At 42.2% G+C, this 18,281-nt stretch overlaps 1 protein-coding gene across 1 annotated transcript in view; it reads right to left on the reverse strand.

The window, feature by feature from the left end:
• The window catches only part of LOC124544929 (UDP-glycosyltransferase UGT5-like), a 111,146-nt gene that overhangs the window by 57,036 nt on the left and 35,829 nt on the right, over positions 1–18,281 (reverse strand). Inside the window, exons 2-3 of the mRNA XM_047123675.1 lie at positions 14,212–14,449; positions 3,476–4,068 (exon numbers count right to left, since the gene is read on the reverse strand). Coding sequence (XP_046979631.1) covers positions 3,476–4,068; positions 14,212–14,449 — 831 coding nt within the window. The remainder of the gene's footprint in view (positions 1–3,475; positions 4,069–14,211; positions 14,450–18,281) is intronic.

An 18,281-nucleotide genomic window follows, 5' to 3' on the forward strand; every position in this document is an offset into this window, starting at 1 on the left:
CAGATATAGACTGGGGCACTCAGATGTTTAGGACGAGTGGTAGGGACAGAGCATCGAGTGACATTATACTGAGTACACTATCCGAAAATTACCTCGAGCAATTAAACAGAGAACCGACTCGTGGAGATAACATCTTGGACCTACTGATAACAAACAGACCCGAACTTTTCGACTCTGTGTGTACAGAACAGGGAATCAGTGATCATAAGGCCGTTGCAGCATCTCTGAATATGGAAGTTAATAGGAATATAAAAAAAGGGAGGAAGGTTTATCTGTTTAGCAAGAGTAATAGAAGGCAGATTTCAGACTACCTAACAGATCAAAACGAAAATTTCTGTTCCGACACTGACAATGTTGAGTGTTTATGGAAAAAGTTCAAGGCAATCGTAAAATGCGTTTTAGACAGGTACGTGCCGAGTAAAACTGTGAGGGACGGGAAAAACCCACCGTGGTACAACAACAAAGTTAGGAAACTACTGCGAAAGCAAAGCGAGCTTCACTCCAAGTTTAAACGCAGCCAAAACCTCTCAGACAAACAGAAGCTAAACGATGTCGAAGTTAGCGTAAGGAGGGCTATGCGTGAAGCGTTCAGTGAACTCGAAAGTAAAATTCTATGTACCGACTTGACAGAAAATCCTAGGAAGTTCTGGTCTTACGTTAAATCAGTAAGTGGCTCGAAACAGCATATCCAGACACTCCGGGATGATGATGGCATTGAAACAGAGGATGACACGCGTAAAGCTGAAATACTAAACACCTTTTTCCAAAGCTGTTTCACAGAGGAAGACCGCACTGCAGTTCCTTCTCTAAATCCTCGCACAAACGAAAAAATGGCTGACATCGAAATAAGTGTCCAAGGAATAGAAAAGCAACTGGAATCACTCAATAGAGGAAAGTCCACTGGACATGACGGGATACCAATTCGATTCTACACAGAGTACGCGAAAGAACTTGCCCCCCTTCTAACAGCCGTGTACCGCAAGTCTCTAGAGGAACGGAGGGTTCCAAATGATTGGAAAAGAGCACAGGTAGTCCCAGTCTTCAAGAAGGGTCGTCGAGCAGAAGCGCAAAATTATAGGCCTATATCTCTGACGTCGATCTGTTGTAGAATTTTAGAACATGTTTTTTGCTCGCGTATCATGTCGTTTCTGGAAACCCAGAATCTACTCTGTAGGAATCAACATGGATTCCGGAAACAGCGATCGTATGAGACCCAACTCGCTTTATTTGTTCATGAGACCCAGAAAATATTAGATACAGGCTCCCAGGTAGATCTATTTTCCTTGACTTCCGGAAGGCGTTCGATACAGTTCCGCACTGTCGCCTGATAAAGAAAGTAAGAGCCTACGGAATATCAGACCAGCTGTGTGGCTGGATTGAAGAGTTTTTAGCAAACAGAACACAGCATGTTGTTCTCAATGGAAAGACGTCTACAGACGTTAAGGTAACGTCTGGCGTCCCACAGGGGAGTGTTATGGGACCATTGCTTTTCACAATATGTATGTAAATGACCTAGTAGATAGTGTCGAAATTTCCATGCGGCATTTCGCGGATGATGCTGTAGTTTACAGAGATTTTGCAGCATTAGAAAATTGCAGCGAAATGCAGGAAGATCTGCAGCGGATAGGCACTTGGTGCAGGGAGTGGCAACTGACACTTAACATAGACAAATGTAATGTATTGTGAATACATAGAAAGAAGGATCCTTTATTGTATGATTATATGATAGTGGAACAAACACTGGGAGCAATTACTTCTGCAAAATATCTGGGAGTATGCGTGCGGAACGATTTGAAGTGGAATGATCATATAAAATTAATTGTTGGTAAGGCGGGTACCAGGTTGAGATTCATTGGAAGAGTCCTTAGAAAATGTAGTCCATCAACAAAGGAGGTGGCTTACAAAACACTTGTTCGACCTATACTTGAGTATTGCTCATAGTGTGGGATCCGTACCAGGTCGGGTTGAACGGAGGAGATAGAGAAGATCCAAAGAAGAGCGGCGCGTTTCGTCACAGGGTTATTTGGTAAGCGTGATAGCGTTACAGGTATGTTTAGCAAACTCAAGTGGCAGACTCTGAAAGAGAGGCGCTCTGCATCGCGGTGTAGCTTGCTGTCCAGGTTTCGAGAGGGTGCGTTTCTGGATGAGGTATCGAATATATTGCTTCCCCCTACTTATACCTCCCGAGGAGATCACGAATGTAAAATTAGAGAGATTCGAGCGCGCACGGAGGCTTTGCGGCAGTCATTCTTCCCGCGAACCATACGCGACTGGAACAGGAAAAGGAGGTAATGACAGTGGCACGTAAAGTGCCATCCGCCACACACCGTTGGGTGGCTTGCGGAGTATAAATGTAGATGTGGATGAATGGGTTGCTCTAGTATTCCATTTTTGGCCTACTTTGTAGATGAGCAATGCTTTCCCAAAATTCTCTCAATAAAACAAAGTCAAGCATTCGCCTTCCCTACTAAGAACTTGTGTCCTCATTCAATTACATACTGCCGGAATGAGATTTTCACTCTGCAATGGAGTGTGCACTGATATGAAACTTCCTGGCAGATTAAAACTGTGTGCCAGACCGATTCTCAAACTCGGGACCTTTCCCTTTTGCGGACAAGTGCTCTACCATCTGAGCTACCCAAGCACGACTCACGCCCTGTCCTCACAGCTTTACTTCTGCCAGTATCTCGTCTCACTCCTTCCAAACTTTACAGAAGGTCCTGCGAACCTTGCAGAACTAGCACTCCTGAAAGAAAGGATATTGTGGAGACATGGCCTAGCCACAGCCTGGGGGATGTTTCTAGAATGAGATTTTCACTCTGCAGCGGAGTGTGTGCTGATATGAAACTTCCTGGCAGTTTAAAACTGTGTGCCTGACCGAGACTCGAACTCAGGACCTTTCCCTTTCCTGGGAAGTGCTCTACCAGTCTTCAGTGGGGCCCCATGCCATATGCTTTTCAGAAATCTAGAGATGTGGAATCTGCCTGTTGCTCTCCATCCATGGTAGAATGTCATGTGAGAAAAGAGCAAACTAAGTGTTGCTAGAGCAATGCTTTCTAAAAGTATGCTGATTTTATATGGAAGCTTTCCTCTTAGGGAGATTATTATATTCGAACTTATAATGTGTTCAATAATTCTGTAACAAACCGATGTTAAAGATGTTGTTCTGTAATTCGCTAGGTCTGTTCTTTTACCTTTATTATATACAGGAGTCACCTATGTTTTTTTCCAGTTACTGGAGAAATGGTGAGCCTGGAATAAATGAGAAGTGCTTTGGTAGGACCACATTGTATCATAACTGACTTTGTAAAACTTGTCAGGAATGGGTTAAGACAGACTGGATTATGCTACAAAGGTGTAAGAAGTATACCACTCTTGGTCAGGTAGTGGTATGTCATAGATTTATCTACTTTAACTTGTTAATAGCATTGTAGAAATCTAGGACTAACTGATAGAGACAGAATAAGAAGCTTACCTCTGGAAGTTGCTTCGGTTCCTTTATATGCATACCACCAACCATTATCATGTTTGGCAGTAGGGGTCTTGGATAACTAATGCTCACATGTGTATTAAAGAGCATCAGTGATGTTTGTCTTTCCAAGGCAGCCAGGCTAGGAATTGTTGAGTCATTGAGGTTCTTCTGAACTATGGCATCAAGAGCTGGTAGAATGTACCAATATTGAAGGAGCCTTCCCAATGTTCCGTATGCAGCATTCAATAGCCGCTGTAAAAAATCCATGTGGTCAGAGTAGGCTAAGAGAGGATCTGGGATGTATGCAATATTTGATGGATTTCCCATCTTGTCTCCAGCCCACTGAGATCCTTCATAAGGAATAACCTGGATCAGAGGTGCCTTAAACTTGTGTGCAAATACATGAAAACATTCTTGGTAAAAGTCTTCGGTGATAACAGCATCAAATTTCTCATCTGATTTGTAAAGTTTCTGGATTCCTTCATCTTTGAGCAAAATTTCACATGAACCCCTGGCAAAGTTTAAGAGGAAGTACAGCATCAAAAATGGGTTCCCCATAGACATCTGAAACATATTCATTTTAGCAGCACTGGTACCTGAAAAAAAAAAAAAAATTGAACAGTGATGTCAGCAAACACAGAAGAAAACCTGTACTTCGTCTAATATTGATTTTGTAATGAAATTAAGATCCATGGAAATGTTTTGCCTGTGATATCTGATTACACAATAGATATACAGAGTGCCTCAAACTGAATTGGTTATAGTGGGTCCACAACCCACCATGTTGAGAAAGGAAATCAGTGCTCGGAAATGCTTATGTATTGTGCTAGGGACATACACAGCATACACTGCATAACCAGAACATAGCTCATAGTAATTGTTCAAAGTGATTAATGTCAGTCTTGATGCATGTATTGCAGTGGTGCATGCCATTCTGCTGCATTCTCTTAAGGATCCCAGATATCTGTTGTACATTGTAACAGGCGGATGGCGACAAACGGCATACATCCCTGACCACGAAGCAGATGTACTTTACACAACTGAGCTCATAGGACACATGTCATGTGATGACCACTCATTCCACCAGTGCATTAACGTGTGCCACATGCACACCACTGTTGTTAATGTCAGTTGTCTGTTCCATCAGCCAGCTGAGGTGTGTTACTGTGTACAGTGCATGGTCCGTGATCAAAGATGGACATGGTGGTATAAAATCCCTATAGAAATCGATGAAGACCTGTTGCTAGGGTCCAAGGTGCCTGCCTCCTGGTACAAAAGACACCAGGTATCTTTGAGAGAGTGTAGCAGAACATCCTGCACTTTTGTCATGCATACATTGAGACCCTTGGTCATCACTTTGAACAATTAGTGTGAGCTGCATTGTTGTTATGCAGTGAACACTGTGTACATTCAAAACACAATATACTGAAGTGCCAAAAAACTGGTATAGGCATGCATATACAAATACAGAGATATGTAAACAGGCAGAATATGGCGATGTGGTCAGCAATGACTATAAAGACAACAAATGTCTGGTGCAATTGTTAGATCAGTTACTATTGCTACAGTGGCACATTATCAAGATTTAAGTGAGCTTGAACAGGGTGTTATAGCCAGTGCACGAGCGACAGGTCTCTGAGGTAGCGATGAAGTGGGAATTTTCACACACGACCATTTCATGAGTGTCCCGTGAATATCAGGAGTCCAGTAAAACATCAAATCTCCTACATTACTGCAGATGGAAAAATATCCTGCAAGAATGGGACCAACAATGACCAAATAGGATCGTTCAACGTGACAGAAGTGCAACCCTTCTGCACATTGCTGCAGATTTCAGTGCTGAGCCATAAACAAGTGTCAGCATGTGAACCATTCAACGAAACATCATGAAAATGGGCATTCGGAACTGAAGGCCCAAGCATGTACCCTTGATGATTGCACAACACAAAACTTTATGCCTCACCTGGGCCTGTCAACACTGTCATTGGATTGTTGATAACAGGAAACATGTTACCTGGTTAGACGAGTCTCATTTCAAATTGTATTGAGTGCATGAGCGTGTACGTGTATGAAGACAACCTCATAATCCACGGACACTGCACGTCAGAAGGGGGCTGCTTAAGCTGGTGAAGGCTCTGTAATGGTGTGGGCATGTGCAATTGGAGTGATATGTGACCTCCGATATGTCTAGGTATGAGTCTGACAGGTGACATGTATGTAAGCATCCTGTCTGATCATATGCATCCATTCATGTCAATAGAGCATTCCAATGTACTTGGGTAATCCCAGCAAGACAATGCTACATTCCACATGTCCAGAACTGCTACACAGCGGCTCCAGGAACACTCTTCTGAGTTTAAACGCTTCTGCTGGCCATGAACATTATTGAGCATATCTGGGATGTCTCGCAACATGCTGTTCGGAAGAGCTCTCCACCCCCTTGTACTCTTGCAGATTTGTGGACAGTCCTGCAGGATTCACGGTGTCAGTTCCCTCCAGCACTACTTCAGGTATTAGTCGAGTCCATGCCACATTGTGTTGGGGTACCTCTGTGCGCTCACGGGGGCCGTACATGATATTAGGCAGGTGTATTGGTTTCTTCAGTGTAAATATGCATTTCTGACCATTGGCTCCATATGTCAGTCTAACTGGTTGTGGACCCACTATCATCTGTTTCATTTTGACCAACAAGATTTGAGACAACATGTAAATATACTACAAAATTTCTGGCAGAATGTAGATAACTAAATAACTTAGAAACAACGGAGAACACTCACAGAAGAGCAGAAGCATTGAGTTGCCAACACAAAAAGCAAGAGAGAGAGAGAGAGAGAGAGAGAGAGAGAGAGAGGAATGAAAACTTTACTAGCTTTCAGAAGAAATCCTTTGATGAGCTAGAGTACTCACACACACAACACACACACACACACACACACACACACACACACACACACACACACACATTCACACCTGTCCACCTACACTGTGCTGAGAGACCACACAATGTCTGGGTTGCATGTAAGAATGTGGAGTGGGGTGGGGGTTGTGTTGGGCAGGTTGGGTAGAGGGACAAATTTATGGGAAGTGGTAGGTGAAGTTGAGGGGGGAGCAGCTTGAAGGGAGGCAGCACATCTCTGGACTAGGAGTGTGGGAGAGGGACGGCTTGCGACACACGTGCACCAGAGCTTGTGAGATTCAACACACAATAAACATGACATAGAAGGATGGACTGAGAGCAGGTGAAAGGACAGAATAAGAGGTAACTGTTCATTGGAGAGTGTGGGGACAATGGATTAGCAGAGACTGAGCTAGTAGGATTACAGGAGCGATGCAAGTAATGTAAAGTTAATTCCCATGTATGTAGTTAAGAAAAACTGTTTGGATTTTTGTGACCCTGAAATAATATTTAAAACTTGAAAAGCAATGTTCAGAAACAAGAGAACATTAAATTGTAATTTTGTCTTTACAAGTATCCACAACAACCATCACAACAATTATTTTTTAACTGTTGAAAACAGGAATGCTAAATTGTATTTATACAAAATGTGATTGTTACATGGAAGTGGAGGTAATATCTGTCCAATATTTAACCTACATTTGAACAATTGTCAGTTTCCTGTACAAAGAAGACCATATGTAAAAATTATGTTGACTTTTGAGGGTCATCATGTTTGGCACAGAAAATAGGAGAAAGGGGTTGCTTGTCAGGTTATGTTAAGAGAGACACATGTTTTATAATTTCTGCATAAGTTAAAATGTTGTGCAAGCAAGTGGAGCAAGAAGCAACAAATAAAGCATGAATATTACTGAAACCAACTGTCTTTTCTTAATTTTTTGCAATTAATATCACAAAACCCATTACTCCAAATCCTGCAAATCTGTGACTGCAGACCTGGAGATACTAACTATGCCATTTCAACTTCTATAAGGTCATTAAGAGAAAAGTTAAGTAAATTGTGCTAACTCATTTTCCTGGGCAAGAAAGCAGTCAGTAGGCGGGACACACATCAGGTGTGATGGCGCATGCAGATTCTACCACTGAGATTTTCAGGGTTGGTCACAACTGCTGTCTACACCAGAATACATTTTTTTCACAGAATAACGGATTTTACTGTCTTTTGCAGAATAATTTAGGAAGATATGAGTTGACAACAGCCATGAAGGATGTTTTCAGAGGTGTTACAAATAATGAGAACAAGTTGATGTATTTTGAAGACTAAATTCTTGACAACTGTTTGCGTGTGACAAGAGTAAGTACAGTTATGCAATTTGTTTATTTTTTGATGTTATATTGTGCCTTATCAGCTTGTGGGGAACTCTGCTTGTAACTAAATACTATTTATTTTATTTTTATTTTCTATTGGGATTCTTTTCACTTTCTAATATGGCAGACCAAGTTGTGAATATGGCAGACTAAGGTGTGAGAGAGGAAGTGGATCATGAGAGAATAGAGAGGAATATTATGGTCTGTTTTAAAGTGTGGCAGTGTTTTATCATGGTAGCATAGCAAGGTGGAACAAATGTTTAAAGAAATGACAAAACTGGTGTCTGAAACAGAACATAGACTAAAAGGTCAAATGGTTTTCCCTCAACAGTCATTCGTGCCATTTGTATGTAACACACCTTCACACTGGAGCTTTTCTTGTGGAAGCTGGTACCATTTTTACTATCTGTGTGTGGTTAAGACATGATTCCTGTCACTTGTGACACATCATGCAAAATGGCGTGTCTCTGAAGCATGCCCAGAGCCTACAGTTACAGAGGATTGGCAGCCCTGGCTAGTCCACAGTTTGGAAAAACCTGGTTCATTAAACCTGAGATCAGCCAAGAAAGACTGAGCTACCTGAAGTGCTAGCCATTTGGCATGACCCACGAGGCACATGAGGCTTTACCACATAAATGGCAAATACTCTCCCACATCACACAACGGCCATTTCTGGTGTTATGTCAGATAGGCACCTCTCTCGGGAATGTCAGACTGGTAGTAGGTAACACAAATCTGTTTAATTAAAAGGAAGGTAAGCATTGGCCATAATATTGATGGTTTATTGATAGCAAAATTGAGTTATTGTGATCGCTTCTCAGCTTTGGTTATTGATAACTAGATACCAGTGCCTATAAGTTTAATTTGTACACCACACCACTGAAGATGATCCCTATGTGATTGAAAATCGATTTTGCTATCAATAAAACATCAATATTATGGCCAACGCTGACCTTCCTTTTAGTTTAACATATATGGTCGTTGTGCACACAGCACTCCATGGAGTCACCAATCAACAAATCTGTTTAGTCAGTGAAGAAATATGCCATACATTATCAATTATGAGCACATGTGAATGGTTTATTTTGCATTAGTGTGCCCACACTTCACATATAGGATTGAAGAATGGAGATGTGCTGCAGCCAAGAATATAAATGGAGTATTCATCATTCAAAAAAAGGCTGTAAAGATTCTACTGTACCTGAGCTATAATGAATCATGTAAAGAGGTGTTAACAAGAAAGAAATTGTTTACACCACTGTACATACCTAAATAAAGTGGTATAGTCACCTAGGCTAAGCTGTACTGTTTATGGCTCAGTGAAAGATTGACTATAACCTCAGAATGAACAACATGAAAGGGGCAGACAATAGCCCCTATTATATGGGGATCAGTTTGTGTAACTAACTGCGAAAAGGGCAGCTGGGTATGGAGACTTGAGGAAGTTTAGGGCAGGGAGTTTGTGAGAGTGTAGGGTGCGCTGGAGGAACATTCCCCTCATGTGCAGTTTGGTAGAGTAGTTGTGGTGGAGGAGGGGAGGAAAAATCCGAATGAGACCGATACTGAAGCAGGTCGGTACGACAATTAACCTTCTGTGCAGCTGCATGAACGGCCACCGGCAAACTAGTTAATGACAAACTTGACCACCTATTAAGTGAAGACGATATACATCACAACATCATTGATACCATTGGTGGCATTATGTGCAACATGTCCAGCAATGATTGAACTTGCAGATGTCCACAGTTTGTCAGTGACCATTCAGATTAGTACACTACCTGATCAACAGTATTTGGAGACTTGTATGTAATGCAAAATTGACCGCTAGATGTCACTACAGGCAAACTCACCAGTACAAAATGAGGTGGGGTGTACTGTGTTGCCAGTAGAGAAGCAGCAACAATAGATTGGATTGTAACAAATCCATCATGCACATTTCAACCCTTCTAAAGCTCCCCAAGTCAACTGTTGGTGATGTGACTGTGAACTGGAAACCCAAAGGAACAACCACACCCAAATCATGACCAGCCAGTCCTTATGTACTGATGGACAGATTCTGTGGGTTAGTGGGAGTGGTTGTAAAAAAAAAAAAAAAAAACAATATATATATATATATATATATATATATATATATATATATATATATGTGTGTGTGTGTGTGTGTGTGTGTGTGTGTGTGTGTGTGTGTGGGTTATAGGGAGCTGCTTGATCACTGTACCTCATCCCTTTTAACTCCCTATGAACAGTCACTGTGCTAGATGGACTGCTGGGAGCACTTTGGTATTCACAAACACATGACTGATTGCATGTATATATATATATATATATATATATATATATATATATATATATATATATATATATATATATGAAATCGTAAGAAGCAATCAGTCATGTGTTTGTGAATACCAAAGTGCTCCCAGCAGTCCATCTAGCACAGTGACTGTTCATAGGGAGTTAAAAGGGATGAGGTACAGTGATCAAGCAGCTCCCTATAACCCACACATTTTTGTAGTCAAAGCTAAGCAACACTTGATGCGGCGAAATGAGTGATGCCAAAGGACAGAGAATAAATAAAGGAAATGAGTAATTTGGTGTGAGGAATATTAGTACATCCTGTGGCAATCTGATGGAAGGGTTTGTTTTTGGTGAATGTGAGGAGAAAGTTACCAGCCATCACAGATAGCTGCAACACTGAAGTACAGAGGAGGTGGTGTTATGGTATGGGGTTGTTTCTCGTGGTTGTGGTGCGTCCCCTTTCTGCGCTCAACAAAACTCTAAATGCGGAGGGATACAAACACATTTATCAGCGCTGCGTACTGCAGAGGAGCAGTTCAGAGGCAATGACTGTGTCAGCATTAGAATGCACCTTGTGATAAAACTGCATATGTGAGAAAGTAGTCTGTGGACAATAACAATACGAGCCTGCCCAGAGTCGCTATCTGAATGCAGTGAAACACCTTGCAGATGAGTTAGAAGGTCAGTGTCCATCGTCACTATCTTCTCTGGTTGTAGTTCTTTAGGAAGAATGGTCTACCATCCTTCCACAGGGATTCAGACGTCTCACTGTAGGTGTCCCCAGCAGAGTTGAAGCTGTCATAAAGGCTAACTATGAACACATTCTATATTAAAGCTCAGAAATGGATGTCTGGATATTTTAGATCAGATAGTGTGTTGGGTGATAAAGGGATTGTTGATTGGAGTCCGGTTTGTAGTGACAGTGGGTTTGTTGGTGTTAAGGCAAGAAACAGAGTGGCAGGATATTTTCTTTGTAAAGGCATTGGTATTGTTACTGGTATTCTTAAATCGAAACTCTTACAGTGGATTTTAAGACAGTTTTCCCTTGAGTGACTCCTCCTACTCCACCAAAAAGTATCTTCACGGGGGGTTTTGAATCTAATTTACTTTTTTCATGTTATAATCCATATTAGCAGCATAAGAGTGTAATATTCTACTATTTAACGCCATTCTATTGTGTTGATTTAGAGAAAATGCATATCTTTGATTTGTTTGGGCACCCCGGAGATTGTTGTTGACGGGATTCATCTCTATATATGAAACGCAATGTGCTGACTCACTCATCATCGCCCAGCCCAGGCCTCTAAGGACAGAAATTTGGAATTTGGAGAGGGCTGCGATGTTACACTGTAGGCGTCGTTTTACAAGGAACTTTCCGAAATTCCGCCTCAAAGCGGGTAAAATAAGGTATGATATGTGTCTTGAAAATACGAAGGTCTTTCAATAAGTAATGCCCCACATTTTTTTCAAAAGCCATTAACATACATAGACAAACGTCCTTGTTGGTGCTTCGCATTTGATGTTTCTTCTATGCGCCGGTGAAGTTTTGAACCATTCTGGCAGATGTCAGAGCCGTACTACCGCGTCAAAATGGAGTCTACATACGACTCACGATACGAGCAGCGTGCTGTTATTGAGTTCTTGTGTGCAGAAAAAGAAAGCGTGGTGGACATCCATAAACGTTTGTGTGCAGTGTATGGCGATGCTGCAGTTGATAGGAGTACAGTTGGGAGATGGGTAAAGAGGGTTACAGCCTCAGGAAATGTAGAAACAGAGCTCCATGATCAGCCATGCTCGGAACGTCCTGTCACAGCCACTGCTCCAGACATGCTGAATCGTGCGGATGCTATTTTTCGAGCCGAGCATCTCTTTGGGCTGCTTAAAGATTCTCTGTGGGGAACACAATTTGAAGATGACGAGAGTGTCAGTCACGCAGTGAAAACGTGGCTAAGCCTACAGGACAAGAGGTTTACAAGCAGGGGGTACATGCTCTTCCACGACGTCGGCGTACGGCCATAGAACGTGATGGAGACTATGTAGAAAGATAGGACTTGGGCAAAACATTTTGATGTACATTGTCAGCAATTTCTGACTCTTAATAATAAATATGTCCTGAGAAAAAAATGTGGGGCATTTCTTACTGAACGATCCTCATATGTCGCTATTAAAGCAATTTTGAAGCTAGAACTACGAAAACTGGTATTTAGTAGAAAAAAAGAAATACTTGTTTCAGCATTTTTTGAAAATTTAAGCTCTATCCGAGTTAAATAGTTGGTGAACAAATAATTATTAAAGAGCTACTAAAACATTATTGAAGCTACGTCTATGAAAACTGGTATTTGACTTCTTGTTAGAAATTAAAAAAATCATGTTTCAATGTTTTTGGGCATTCAACCCCTAAGGGGGTGAAATACTGATGAAAATTTTTGTGAAAATATTACGTTATGTTACAACATTTTTAAAGCTAATTGGATTTGGCTTCTAAAGAAATATGTTTTAGCTAATGAAAGTTTCTATGAACATATCAAAATAAAAACTCAAAAGGGAGGATTAACAAATGCCTTCCACTCTAATTACTAGAATTGCGTTTTGGTTGGAAGCACTTTCAGAAAAGGCGATGCCTCTATGGCATTATTTAGTGTGAAATTACAATGAAATGAACACCCTTAGCTGCTTACTGGCGTTGACATACGTCAACGGAGACAGATGAAAATGTGTGTGCCCCGACCGGGACTCGAACCCGGGATCTCCTGCTTTTTTCTTTTAATCTCATTTTGTTCGTTGTATCTGCGCGGGGCGGACGTCGCAAGACACCCGTTTCAGTTCGTCGGTGATCATTTAACTCAGTTTTTTTATTACAGAGGGCAGCTAACCCTCTGACCGAACACGCTGAGTTACCGTGCCGGCATCCATCAGAGCCACCGAGGACACAGAGGATAGCGCGACTGCAGGGATTTATCTCTGGCACGCCTCCCGCGAAACCCACATTCTCAACGTATTGTCCCGCACTACATTCGTAGTGCCCCCGCCCATTATACTCATTACTCGCGGCGCGTTGCCGATTCGCGTAAGAGTTCGGGCACTGTTTGTGCATTCGCACAGAAGAAGAAGTGGCCGGTGAGCCTTAACCATATATATATTTACTAGGATGGTATCTGTTCTTTCGGACATGTCCGAAAGAACAGATACCATCCTAGTAAATATACAGGGTGTCCCAGCTATCTTGTCCATCCAAAATATCTCCGGAACAATAACAGCTATTGGAAAACGACTTTCACCGGTATCAATGTAGGGCTGGGGCCCATGAATGTACATATTTGGAAACATTCTAAAACCAAAACATATGTGGTTTTTAACACAAACTTATGTTTTTTTAAATGGACCTCCTATATTTTTTCTTCAGCAATCCATAGCATGACAAAATACATACACAATGGCGTTGATTGCATCGCAATATTCCCATTACAACCCGAGATATTGAGAGGCGAAGTTGACGCTTGAAGCACCCGACATGCGCTGCTAGCGCACGTCCTGAGGCTCAGGCGTGAACCCCATGCTGCCCGTAATCGCAGCAGGATGGCAGCAGACCGTATTATTCGTTTCGGACCTCTTGATAAGTATGGAGGTGTGATTACGCATGTCAATCACATCGCGATTACGGGCAGCATGGGGTTCACGCCTGAGCCTCAGGACGTGCGCTAGCAGCGCGTGTCGGGTGTTTCAAGCGTCAACTTCGCCTCTCAATATCTCGGGATGTAATGGGAATATTGCGATGCAATCAACGCCATTGTGTATGTGCTTTGTCATGCTATGGATTGCTGAAGAAAGAATATAGGAGGTCCATTTAAAAAAATATAAGTTTGTGTTAAAAACCACATATGCTTTGGTTTTAGAATGTTTCCAAATATGTACATTCATGGGCCCCAGCCCTACATTGATACCGGTGAAAGTCGTTTTCCAATAGCTGTTATTGTTCCAGAGATATTTTGGGTGGGCAAGATAGCTGGGACACCCTGTATATTTATTTAGTGTTTGGAAGATGCAATTTGTGAACAACATAGAAATTAGATTAAAGGAAAACAAAAAACATCTCTACAGACCCACAGTCAACGTGAGCGAAGCATTGGGTGCTAAACTAATAGAATGTATAATTCTTGTAACAGACTCCTGTACTAACCTGAGCGGAAAGTGCCCGTCGTATCGGGAACGACCACTTCGCGCCAGTTCTCGGTGTGGCCGTCGCTCTGGTAGGAGGTGACGACGGTGATGCTGTGGCCCCTGGCGTGCAGCGCCTTCAGGTACGACTGTCCGAGGCCCCAGTGGCTGCGGCTGTGCATCGGGAAGAAGGCCAGGAAGTTGGCAGCGTGCAGGCCGGAGAGCGCGCAGGCCAGCAGCGTCACCTGGATGGCTCGCATCTGGAAAAGCGAGGTGTGCGCGGTGGTCATAACTCCCAATGTGTGAGTCCTCAAACTGGTGAAAAGTCGAGTAATCTGGGACAGCACGACAATGGATTGGTACACTGAGCTGGTGTTACTGTTGAAATGCTGCATAAATGTACCGCGTGCAGTCCAGAGCCACTGCAGTTCCCTTACCAGTGGCTGGTTCAAATGGCTCTGAGCACTATGGGACTTAACATCCGAGGTCATCAGTCGCCTAGAACTTAGAACTACTTAAACCTAACTAACCTAAGGACATCACACACATCCATGCCCAAGGAAGGATTCGAACCTGCGACCGGAGCAGTCGCACGGTTCCAGACTGTAGCGCCTAGAACCGCTCGGCCACCCCGACCGGCACCCAGTGGCTGTTGCTGTGTATGAACATGAGAGTATGTGAACAATTTAACTTTCGACACGTTGCGGATTTATTTGTTATTTTTCTTTGAATTCTGTTAATAGTAACATAGATGCGGCAGTCTGAAAGACTTAAAAATCTACCGCGCACCACTGCTCCTCTAGACTCCGTGAAACTTGGCAACGGGGTCATGAGCACACCTTCCCCGCTGGGAATCGAACCCGGGAACCCGGGCGCGGGAAGCGAGAGCGCTACCGCACGACTACGAGCTGCGGACATACAGTACATACTGACGAAACTAAAATGAGGTCTAACATGGAAATTAAGCGTTTCCGGACACATGTCCACATAACATCTTTTCTTTATTTGTGTGTGAGGAATGTTTCCTGAAAGTTTGGCCGTACCTTTTTATAACACCCTGTATACTGTAGTAACATTACCTGGGACGTTAGTATACGTTAAAGTTGTACTGACTATAAACCAAATTTGTGGGTTTCTGAATGAGTTATAGTACATTAAGTTATGAATTTCGTCGTACAGTAATCCATTGGAGGCGCTGGGAATTATAAGGGCCTAAAGCATGTCAAAATGGTTCAAATGGCTCTGAGCACTATGGGACTTAACAGCTGTGGTGATCAGTCCCCTAGAACTTAGAACTACTTAAACCTAACTAACCTAAGGACATCACACACATCCATGCCCGAGGCAGGATTCGAACCTGCGACCGTAGCAGTCGCGCGGTTCCGGACTGCGCACCTAGAACCGCGAGACCTAAAGCATGTCACTCTCAATTGTGAGATTGTAGCATTTACTCATGCTTCTGAAATATGTTGATCTTCAGAGGAGTCAGGTTTGTCTGTGCTGTAGGCCCACATTTTGTATATGAAAATTCACTAAAAGCTGTATCACTGGTTTTCCTGATATTCACTTCAATGTGGGATCGACGGCGGTGTGCTTTAGGCCATAATGGACTTCAGCGCCTCATTTGTATTCTAGTCCATGTTGGTAGACATTACTACCTGAGTTTAATCATTTCCAGAATCGGCTGTTTGTGTTTGCAGTTAGTTGTCTACTGTGCGGGAATCGGGTTTCGTGTGCAGTGTAAACATGAACTATGTTAAATCTATTTTAAACGCTAACAAAAAGTAAAGCCATGAGTGCTTGGGTAGCTCAGTCGATAGAGCAGTTGCCCGCGAAAGGCAAAGGTCCCGAGTTCGAGTCTCGCTTCGGCATACAGCTTTAATCTGCCAGGTAGTTTCGTATCAGCGCACAATCCGCTGCAGAGTGAAAATCTCATTCTCCAAACAAAGAAATAAATTGCCACGAAAAGTTAGCCGCAAAGGAACTGGGGCCTCCGAGAACAGATCCATTGATTGAGAGTGACGAAATCAAATAAGCGTGACTACAGGCGAACGTTTATCAAGGAAGTGTACAGTTAGCACAGGTTGTTCTGTGAGAGCAGCGCAGGAATATCTTATTTTCAGCCCGGAGGTACATTCGTGAACTAATACTTCTGTTAGGGATCTTGTACGTGTGTGTGGGAAAGCACGAAAGCTGTCATTTATACAAAAATGCGAAAGAGAGTCTTGCTAAATCTTACACATAATTTCGTTATCGCCATAAATTGTGCTTAATTCTGTACAAGACAACAAAAATCGGCAAGAACAATTCTTTCTTTTGTCAGGTGAGTTACGCGTCTTATTATTATTATTATTTCTTTCCCTTCTCAGACGTTATGTCTGGTTAAAAATGGAAAGTGACGCGGATCTTGATCAAGCGTGACTTCCTTTTAACTGTACGGTATATGTTACATTGCATGTAGGAACTTTCGGGTAATTGAATATGTATCAATAATTACAGATTTCTGTAGTTGTATATATACGTTTGGATGGTGGTTAGTGTTGAACGTCCCGTCGACAACGAGGTCATTAGAGACGGAGCGCAAGCTCGGGTTAGGGAAGGATTGGGAAGGAAATCGGCCGTGCCCTTTCAAAGGAACCATCCCGGCATTTGCCTGAAACGATTTAGGGAAATCACGGAAAACCTAAATCAGGATGGCCGGAGACGGGATTGAACCGTCGTCCTCCCGAATGCGAGTCCAGTGTGTATACGTTTGGATGTAGCTGTACTGCGTTGATGTACTGGTGGGTATTGTGTGGTATGACTCTTGTAGTTGATAGTATAATTGGTATAATGTCAACTTAATCCTGATGCCGCATGTCTTTGACTTCCTCAGCCAGTTGGATGTATTTTTCAACTTTTTCTCCTGTTTTCTTCTGTATATTTGTTGTATTGGGCATGGATATTTCGATTAGTTGTGTTAATTTCTTCTTTTTATTGGTGAGTATGATGTCAGGTTTGTTATGTGGTGTTGTTTTATCTGTAATAATGGCTCTGTTCCAGTATAATTTGTATTCATCATTCTCCAGTACATTTTGTGGTGCTGTTTTATTAGTTTATGTTGTATGGCAAGTTGTTGATGTATTATCTTTGCTACATTGTCATGTCTTCTGGGGTATCCTGTATTTGCTAGTATTGTATATCCGCTTGTGATGTGATCTACTGTTTCTATTTGTTGTTTGCAAAGTCTGCATTTATCTGTTGTGGTATTGGGATCTTTAATAATATGCTTGCTGTAATATCTGGTGTTTATTGTTTGATCCTGTATTGCAGTCATGAATCCTTCCGTCTCACTGTATATATTGCCACTTCTTAGCCATATGCTGGCTGCGTCTTGATCGATGTGTGGCTGTGTTAGATGATACGGGTGCTTGCCATGTAGTTATTATTACTGTTCTTATTATTACTGGCAGTGCCTGTAGTTGTATAAACTTGTTGATAATCGTAAACGTTATACATCAGCTGCTATTAATCTCACGTTCTCAGATTTATCTGAATCTAAAAATTTGTGAACACACAGAACGTATACTCACGAGCCGCCACTGCTCTTTGCATAGTCCGTACTCACCACACAAGCGTGTGTTTGAGGACGGGGGAGTAGTTGGTGTAGGTGTGAGTGAGTGCTGGGATAGCCAGCCTGACCAAATTGTGATGAGGCACCATTCACCAGACCAAAGGCAGTGTGGACTGCAGATAGGAAAATTTGAGGTTTATGGGACATTATGTTGAACACAGCAAGTCCCCTGACTTCACGGCTCTTGACGTTATAATGTCTATAGCGCCATTCGATTGATATCTGATCGATCGTTTCCTGGCTACAGGGTTGTTTTTTCTTTAAATTAAGTTTTAACATATTAAAGGTCGCTTCTGACGTACAGTTTAATATACTTTCGACTAAAAAATTAAAGTAATTTAATTTTTCTTTTTCTATTCAGAGCCATGAATTTACCCCTCTCCATTATATCATTTATCATCTCGTGGTTCATGTTTTCGCTTTTGGTTTCAGTGCCAGAGACCATACCTAACACTGCTAGCGTTTATTAGCAGTCGAAG

This window comes from Schistocerca americana, chromosome 8 (genome assembly GCF_021461395.2).
Source record: "Schistocerca americana isolate TAMUIC-IGC-003095 chromosome 8, iqSchAmer2.1, whole genome shotgun sequence".
NCBI lineage: Eukaryota > Metazoa > Arthropoda > Insecta > Orthoptera > Acrididae > Schistocerca > Schistocerca americana.